At 42.1% G+C, this 9,494-nt stretch overlaps 1 protein-coding gene across 1 annotated transcript in view; it reads right to left on the reverse strand.

The window, feature by feature from the left end:
* Nucleotides 1-45: 45 nt before the first annotated feature.
* LOC104622640 (plastin-2) overlaps nt 46-9,494 on the reverse strand; it is a gene marked incomplete at its 3' end in the record, with an annotated part of 17,223 nt that continues 7,774 nt past the window's right edge. The window contains exons 7-14 of the mRNA XM_010289485.1: nt 6,166-6,311; nt 4,433-4,459; nt 3,994-4,089; nt 3,243-3,438; nt 2,476-2,554; nt 2,161-2,275; nt 1,185-1,318; nt 46-169 (exon numbers count right to left, since the gene is read on the reverse strand). Coding sequence (XP_010287787.1) covers nt 46-169; nt 1,185-1,318; nt 2,161-2,275; nt 2,476-2,554; nt 3,243-3,438; nt 3,994-4,089; nt 4,433-4,459; nt 6,166-6,311 — 917 coding nt within the window. The remainder of the gene's footprint in view (nt 170-1,184; nt 1,319-2,160; nt 2,276-2,475; nt 2,555-3,242; nt 3,439-3,993; nt 4,090-4,432; nt 4,460-6,165; nt 6,312-9,494) is intronic.

Consider the following 9,494-nt stretch of genomic DNA (forward strand, 5'->3'; position numbering starts at 1 on the left):
AGCTTGGTGTCATCTGCAAACTTACTGAGTTACGAAAAACGATACCTTGAAACTGGAGATGGTTGAATCCTTCCCGGCTGCAGTCAGTGTCTCATTGACCCAGCTGACAATGATTTCATCATTGACCTTCTCTCCACCACCAATGTCTTCAAGGATACTCAGGGTGTACCTTAAGAGGGAAGGCAGGATACCTGCATTTGCTCAAAGTCTACTGTTACCTCAAAACCATCCTGTACGTGCACAGCTTGACTGGGATCACCCCAACAGTCCTCTTAGACCTGATATTCCCCTGCTTCCCACTCATTCACAGTGTATTTGAATTATATTATAACATGGTAATTGATCTAGTGGATCTAATTCATCCCCAATTCCCTAATCACTGTCTTGGGAGTGTCAAAAGTTTTTGATACTCAAAATTCCTAAAAGGTCCCTCTTAGTGGAGCTCAGTGTAAATGACTCATTCTCATGGTGCTTAAAAAAAATAATCACTGGCTTTAAGGGAATTGTTATGGTTATCTAAGACTGTCTTTCTGCATAAACACAAGCGGGGAATATTTTGCTTATATATCAGCATATAGCTTGGAAAGACATTCCAAACTGATGGCCATCCCTAGATTAATTACCTACCTGATAAACCTATACCTTGCTTTATAGACTGGTATTAGTCTGTATTCAGTTCCTAACCACTGAGTCTCTTTACACCTAATTATGGAGCTCTTAAACACACACACACACACAAACACACACACACAAACACACACACACAAACACACACACACAGAATTCCATTGAAGTGGGGACAGCTACTGAGTTGCATCTGCTTCAGGTGAATTTTGCAGATCGCAAAACTTCTCCATCAATTCCTTGTTTCTTGATACAGAGACCTTTCAACTTCTTTTTCTTTCTTCCATGCAGTGAACATTTATTCATGCTATACAGATAGTGACAATAATAATCTTCTGCATGAGCTGACTGTAATGGCCTTGCCCACAAGGTAATGTACTTTCTGATCGCATCCCTGACTAAGAGTGAGCAAAAGGTTACTCTGTCTTTGCATAAAAGTGCAAACAGAGGAGTCAGAACGCTGTAGCCTGTAGAGCTTTCTCATTGATAGCATCAGGAAACTATTACAATGCAAACTGAGTATACCAAAACACTCTGAAGTTTGGGTCTGACTGCCATACCTTCTCATCAACTGCCAGATTAAGGCCAGCGTGAGCGTACGGTTTCCTTCATTCAGATCTTGCCCAGCAATGCCAACAAGGGAAAATTTGGCTTGATTCTTTCCCAGTTCCACTGCATAGTTGCAGTTTTCAAGCTGTTAATGACAGGGTCAATTAGTGAAGTTCAAAAATACAGGAAAAAAGCAGACAAGACACTCTTACTTTAAATTGTTTGGATTGCTCAGCCCAGATCCTCCTGGGCAAACAGGAGCTTTGGGGCTCTGTGATAATGCAGGTATTTGACTGCCAGAAGCCAGTTCCATCACAAAAATACCATGGTAAACAGTTAACATAGAAGGAAATATTATATGTCATCATGAGGGCCTGAAAAACAGATTACCCCGGAAGATACAAATCTATGGCTCATGGGTACCTCCAGCATCATGGCATTGCAGTGAGACAACGGATTAGTGTTCCAGTCAATATTTTAGGTCAGTTCATCACTCTGGCCTAGCTGGATGGAATTATTCATCCAGATAGCTGGGAGAAAGCTTTGTATTTAGCAGCAACTCTGTGATCGGTTCTTGAGGCATCTGATCAAGAATGTTTATCATCACTGTCTTTATTTGATGCGGAGGGCAGTGATCCAGACAGCTGCAATTAAGCTGGTGCCATATGACTCATAGTGAAGATGTATTATAATTGGTGACTACAACAGTAGTAAAAGTGGTCTGCAGACACAGTTTTAAAATATTGGCACAAAAGGTGTCAAGTCTTTTTACTTCACAAATATTGTTCACCTGTCAACAGAGCCAGTGAGTCAAATGCATGTTTCTTTTTCAGGATGAAAAATTATTCACTGACTAGACAAAAAATCATTTAATGTGCTGTACTTGGAACTTCAGAGCGACATGAGTGCCCACATTGCTGTTTGAAATTATACTGACATCCTTTGAGGATAAGGCATCGCTACCGGAGCTATTCCAGCTTTTTGTACCTTCTTCATGTTGCCACCCAGTTTAGGATATGGTGGTTTGTTCACTCGGTTCCAGTCTACTGGCACTTTGATCTTTTCATAGAGCTGGAAGATAACCAAGGCATCTGACAGGTCACTGGAAACAATTAAAAAGATATATCATTATCCAAAGAACAGAGGAAAGGAACCAAACTAAATTATTCGTAGAGGTAGACTTAGTTTCCTAAAAACAACAGAGAGGCATATATTCTTACAGGGTCCAAAAGTTTTTATGTTTTTGTAATCAATTTGCTGGCTGTGTTTATCATCTGAAGGAAGTGTAATATCTTCTCTTACCTATATAAGTGATTTACACGTGGATTAACACCCAGGGAGTTCATCCAGTTCCTGAATGTCCTCTCCTCCCTTGTCTCACCTAAAACAACAGACACATCAATCAACAGGCCTGCAAAACACAACACTCCAGTAAAATCAGTGCCTTGTGATGAAACCGTAACTCAGAATTTACAGCACGCTGAACCGTAAACAGGAGACACTGGTTGGCATGTGAAATAAGAGAGAACGGTGCAGCATGTAATATTTCTTAATGCCCTATATATTAGAGTATTTAGGCAGATTGGCCTTGAAATGCCTTCAAAAATTCAAGAACAGCCTGTGCTCTAGCATGAACAGTTTCACTATGAGGCTGAGAAAGAAGGACCTGAAGCTCAGCAAATGATCCATGCAACGGTGGTCTTGACCCCAACCCAGAGCAGGCAGGCAGTAGATTCATGCAAGATCTGATTTTTAAATTATATTCTCAATTAAGGGAATGACAGATCAGCTCTGATTTCAGCTAACAAGCATGCTCAATAATCCGTACTGGTTCAGACATCCCACAAACATTTTTGTCTTTTAACATGTGCTACCCACAGAGCAGACCCCCAAAATACCAGAAGCTACATGCAGGTAAAGAGCAGCCTTCCTTTCTCAAGGCTGCCTGTGCTAACGGTGCAGTGAATATATGTCTGAAGGACATAAGGTTAGATTAACGTATCATCAACTCAGAGCTGGGGATACTGGCATGGGTGGCCAGAAATACCCTTTATTTGCATTTTCCTTACCTTCAATAGAGCTCCAGTCAATGTCCTGGTTCTCTGGCTTATGCAGGGCAGGGTATTTGTTGAACAAGTTGGCGATGAAGGCCAAGTTTAGCTTCGGGTTCCCCCGGACAACATCGGTGGCCGTGACGAACTGCCGGCAGCCCAGCCGCTCCGCCTGCTGCAGCATGCACTCTGCTCGCTGGACGTCGTCCTTCTCCTACGCCGTCAGAAAATGGGGCCATCAGCCTCACCCCACCACCTGGTACTGCATGCAAGACCCGCTCAGGGTCTCCGTGTGTGGAGCTAGGTGTGGGGCTGTTAAAGCAGGTGCTTGTCGATTTATAGCTATTTCCTTTCCCACTTTTACTAACAGCAGGTCTATGTTTTCAAATGGGCTTGGCTACAATCCAGCCATCTGACCATATTGCTTTTACACTCATGTTCCATATAAAAGGGGATGGTTCCCAAATACATATATAAATAATATAAATGACCATTTATTCCCAAATAAATGTATTTAAATATACTTGTTACATGTTAGTAGTTTAGCAGTGTTGTTCAATGGTTGTTAAGGTTTTAGTGATAACATCTAACTAAAGGCAAAACACATAATGTAATTCTTTGAAAGCTTTGATTTCTGAAATACGAGATCATGTTGCAATGCTAAAAAGAGTTTGCTTGTTCTGGCATCCTGGTGCAACCCTGTGTTGGCCAGCAATGCAAGTAACAGACAGAAAATATCGGCATTTACTCTAAACTTATCTCATCTTACCCTTAATCCTGACATGTCAATAGTAATAGCTGGAATGCCTTCTTCATCTCCCTTGGGGGCAACTTGGTTCAGCAAATGGTAATAAGCTCTTGAGTCCTGTGACAGACAGAGAAATTAAAGAGAGGAAAAATTACATCTAAAGCTCAGGTTTTGCATGCCAGTGCTCCCCCTGAACAATGAGCCTGCATGCTTCGTTTTTATTACATCAATCATTGGGCTACATAATTAAATTAATTAAGCTGGAAGCATTTAGCAATTCCTACTTTATGCTGTATTTGCCAGATCGATTTCTTCCCTAAGCCAATATATATATGCTGCAGGGCACTCAACGCACGAGACAAAATGCTGTGTGTTGCACTCACAAAAAGGACAGCAACAATGAAGAGATATTAGAATTGACTTAATATGAACATTAGATTAGAGATAAGAAAAAGCATACCTTTATAATGCTGTAGAAGTCAGGCTGCTGAGCATTTAACAAAAGAAAATGCAGAAAGAGAAAGCAGATGTTTAAAGCGGATTTCAAAGCAACGCTGGAACAGTCATGGAAGAGAAAGCATAGTTTTCAAGGACAAAAGTTAAAACTGACAACAATATCAGTATTTTTCAAGCAAAAGCTCAGGAACAAGACAAGAATTTAACATGTTGTGTCTTTAATCTTTTGTGAAATGTAATGTTGCTTCCATGTGTGGAAAATGTTAATGTCACTTCAGAAATAACTCAAAGAACTGAAAATAAAGCTACATGTTAGTGTCTAGGGAATTGACTAACTAACCCAACTAACACTCTTCAGAATACAAAGCAGATTACCTGAATTATTTTAAATCTTATACATCTGCATTACTACTGACCATATCTAGAAAGTGGTTATTTATAACAGAAGTGAGGTGGGGAGACACACTTAATTAGAGAACGGCTGTAAAGGCTGAAGTCTTGGCCTCTGAGAGGTAAACGTGTGCCTTATTTTCCAACTCTAAATATGGTAAGTGTGATTTATCTTTCAGTTGCAGATAGGATTTAGGCACTTGCATTATAGTCCTCTTGGCCAGCCTACAGAAAGATGGCAAAGACTTCATCCCCTTCCCTTTCCATGGATGTTCTCCAGTCACCTCCACCCAGTGAACCAAAAATCTGTTACAATAAAAATTGTATCGTTGAATGTGACTCTCAGACTCTCCTGTTGCCTTCCCTGATGTTTTTTTCTGTATGTCAAGTAAGACACAGTAAATGACTTCTCATCCTTCAGTCCCTGGTGAAGGCTGCAGCCAGACTTCTCTGGAGTAGGGCTTTTCCCATGCTATGCTGGGGATGGGAGGTCAGGTTGTGGCTGGTGAGGCTGGTGTGCTGGCTAGCCCCTGCCTTGCCTGGAAGCCAGCTCAGACACCGTCCCCGATATACGCCCGACAGCCCTGTGCTGGCTGGACCTCACACTGCAGCGTTAGCATCTGAAGCTCATCCGTGTGCACCACTGAAGTTCAAATACATCTGTCTAGGAAGAACAAAGGTCCTACAGAGAAAGCTCTGCTGAAATCTGCACCCGCAAGCCCATGAACTCCCATGTACATGAAATACGCTGCATGGACTGGAGACCCATCCTTGCAAGTGCCTCCCCATCTAGCTATATTATTTTGAATAGTCACACTGAATTAAAACTTGCAGGTAAGTGCATGCAGAGTTATAGCAAAGGTTGGGGCAGAGGAGCACATAACCCAGGTGCTGTACTGAGGGAAAGATCAAGTGGAGGAATTGGAAGAGCCCCATCCTCCTTACCTACACCTAGTTACATGTCTGGGTAAGGTCCAGCCTTTTCTAAACCAGAGTCAGGTCAAAAGGCATTTAAGGACATTTAGGAAGGAGGAGAGTAATAGAGGCCGGGAACTGAAAATACAGCAGTAGAGTCCATATGCCATGTCCAGAACCAGCAGCCATTCCTTTCCCTAGCATTTGGTATGCTGGGGCTGGCAATGGTGACTGGGAGGTCGGGAGGAGGAGGAGGAATACTACTGAGCAGAATGGTGAACCCCACTAAAATAATTTAATGTACCCAGCTCCATGTGTTCAGCAGAGCAGTCTCAGCTGCTTGGATTGTTTCAGTGCACAATCCCTGTTTGGAGGACAAGGAGTTAGGTGTGGAGCTGCTGTTTTGCTATTGTTGGTCAGTGTTTCTCATACCTTGATGTCTGAGCTGAAGTTGTTGACTTTGTTGCATCCTGCATTCTCCAGGTGATAGTTTGCCCACCTCAGCAGCAGTTCTTCTGGAGACAACTTCATCAGATCCTCCAGGCTCTCTCCTTCTCTCAGAAGAGCGATCAAGGCTAAGCAGGGAAAAAAGTAAAAATTAATGATGTTGTGAATACTTGTAGAGAAGAATGTATAACTATTACACATTTTGCTACCTTAGTTTCTAAAAGTGAGCAACCAAAGTGTTGCCAAAATTCAAGCTGGGTTAGCATGACAGGGGACATAAATAGAAAAGGGGTCTCATCAATAAAATGAGGACAAGGCTGTTAGTTGTGAATCTAGTAGCGGATCATACAGAAATGCAGGACAATTTCAGTGTGGTATCAGAACGACCTGATTTCCCTGCCTCAGATCTTAATGAAAAGATGATCATAGAACCAGAGAATCATAGAATCATAGAATAGTTTGGGTTGGAAGGGACCTTTAAAGATCATCTAGTCCAACCCCTCTGCAAGGAGCAGGGACATCTTCAACTAGATCAGGTTGCTCAGAGCCCCGTCCAACCTGACCTTGAATGTTACCACAGACAGGGCAACTACCAACTCTCTGGGCAACCTGTGCCAATGGTTCACCACCATTATTGAGAAAAATTTCTTCCTTATATCTAGTCTAAACCTATCCTCTTTTAGTTTAAAACTGTTACCCCTTGTCCTATCGCAACAGGCCCCGCTAAAAAGTCTGTCCCCATCTTTCCTATATAGACCCCCTTGAAGTACTGGAAGGCTGCAATAAGGTCTCCCTGGAGCTTTATCTTCTCCAGGCTCAACAATCCCAACTGTCTCAGCCTGTCCTCACAGGAGAGGTGTTCCACCACTCTGATAATTTTTGTGGCCCTCCTCTGGACCCGCTCAAACAGGTCCATGTCTTTCCTGTGCTGAGGGCTCCAGAGCTGGACGCAGTGATATTGAGCACAGGGGAAAGATGAGAATGAAAAAATGAACACAGACTTTCTGCAGCTTAGATGAAAGAAATCTCAGTGACCTTCACACTGAAACTGGATGAACACAGGTATTCTGAAGAACTTATACATGATTGCATGGGCTCATGGGTCAGCAGGGTTAACTCATCTGTCAATTGGAGAAGATACCCTGTTTATACAGAAGAATTAACATAGTGGTTACATTCATAAAAGAGGGAAGAGGTAGGAGGGAAGGATCAACCCTTGTAACTGCAGGATGTCCAGCTGATATCTGGACCATGAAAGGCTTTAGAACAAGTTTTGAAAAGAGCAATTAATAACATAGAAATTAATTGTTGTTGTGATAAAAAGGAAGAGTGTGTCACACTATTCTGATCTCCTTCCAATACCTTTTGTCATTCCTTGAAGGAAATATAGATTTGCTACATAAGGAAACAGTGGAGACCTACTATATCTGGAGTTCCGTAGATAATTTGATGTAGGGTGCTAGAGGGTTAAACTGAACTAGAAGAAGATAATAGAAGCATTTGAAAGTAGACAGGGGATATTATGAAGGGAGCAATGTTAACACTGAGAGAGGTAGACTGGAAGAAAGATTCTTGTGGAGTTGATCATGGATTGATTTTTGGATTAACGTTTTCATTTTTTTTGGCATCAATTATCTTGGCACAAATACTAAATGTGCTAAAAATTTGATGATGATACTCACTAGGTGGCATAGTCGATACAGAAGATGATCAAGAAATCAGCAGAAAGAACTGGATGACAGTAATAAAAATGGAATGTAATTTAATAGTGCCATGTTCAAAGACATTCCCTAGGGAATTTATATGAATAACTGCTATTAGCTAAAAGCTTATACGAACAGAGGATGAGAACAACTTGAGTGTATTAGATGTCTTCTGAGGTACTCTGAGCCACCATGTGATATGACCAGGGGAAAATCAAACATGATATTACTGCATGTCAGGTATTTCCCATAGAGGTTGGGATGTATTACTGCCTTGATACCATGTCTTCATGAGAGCTCACTGGAAATACAGTGTCCCATATTCAAGAAAGGGGAATTTCACCTGGAACAGCTGCAGAGAAGGGCTATCAGGGGAAGAGAGAACCTGAAAAGAAATCAAAGTGATCTTGGTTTGTCTACCTGACAAACTGAAGTCTGAGATGAAAAGCGAAGGAGAAAATAGCAGAAAGGGAAAAATAACTATTAAGCAGGTAAGGCTACTTACAAAGGAATGGGAACTGGGAATTTGGAACTCTGGAAACTGGAGGCTCTGGCTATGGAAGGGATAGAAATGTGCAAGGGGTGAAGCAATGAAGGGAACACCTGCATGGTAACTGGAGGAAAGAAGAATCACTGTTGGTTGAGTGGACTGTCCAGAGGCACAGGGAACAAAGCAGCAAGATGAGGTGCCGTGTGGACTGTGTGTACACACCCACAGCCTCACACTGAAGCTATTTCACACAGAACTTTGTCATCGGTGAGACACATCTGTAATGGTGTGTCCTGTTTGGGGCTCCCCAGTACAAGAGAGACATGGGCAAGTTTAGTGGAGAGAGACCAAGACGGCTGGGCTGGAGTATGTGATATATGAGAAGAGGATGAGAAAACTGGGTTTGTTTAGCCTGGAAAGAGGTCTGAGAGGGGAACAGGTGTTGTCTTCAACAATTACAGAGGGGCCAGAGCTGCATTTTCCCAGTATGCACAGCAAAAGAATGAGAAGTTACAGTCACAAGGTGGAGGAAGGGAAATTCCAAGTAGATATAAGAAAAAAAAATTCACAGCAAGAGTGGTTTGGCTCTGCAACAGGCTGCCTAGAAAGCACTGGAACAGGTCCTGAGCAACCTCATCTAACCTTGAGACTGGTACTGCTGTAAGTGGGTAGCTGGATGGCTGAACCAGAGGACCTCCAGGGTGGACTTAGAGAGGTTCCTTCCAGCCTAAATTAAGGCTGTGATTCTATAATTCTGATTTCACAAAGAGGAGATGTTTGGCAATAAAGAGTAAGAAAAGAGCAAAGCTTCCTGAATGCAGCGTAGCATTTCCTTATCCCAGATTTAGTGCCAAAACACCAATATACCTGGGTGTATACCATCATTCCTGACCCAAGGAGCATGAAACTGGCTCTGCACATACAAGCCTACACAGAGCCTTGGACGTTGGAGTGCTGGAACTTGTGAAGAGCAAGGGAAATTAGAGAAGTGAAGAAGACAGTCAACAAATATTTGAAGAAAAAATAGAATTAAAATTTTTTTGAGAGCACTTTATCCTAAAGGCTGTTCAGTGATAACAGTAGAGAACTGAAACAAAGAGCCATACATACCTTCATTCCTG

This window comes from Phaethon lepturus, unplaced genomic scaffold (genome assembly GCF_000687285.1).
Source record: "Phaethon lepturus isolate BGI_N335 unplaced genomic scaffold, ASM68728v1 scaffold8476, whole genome shotgun sequence".
Taxonomy (NCBI): Eukaryota; Metazoa; Chordata; class Aves; order Phaethontiformes; family Phaethontidae; genus Phaethon; species Phaethon lepturus.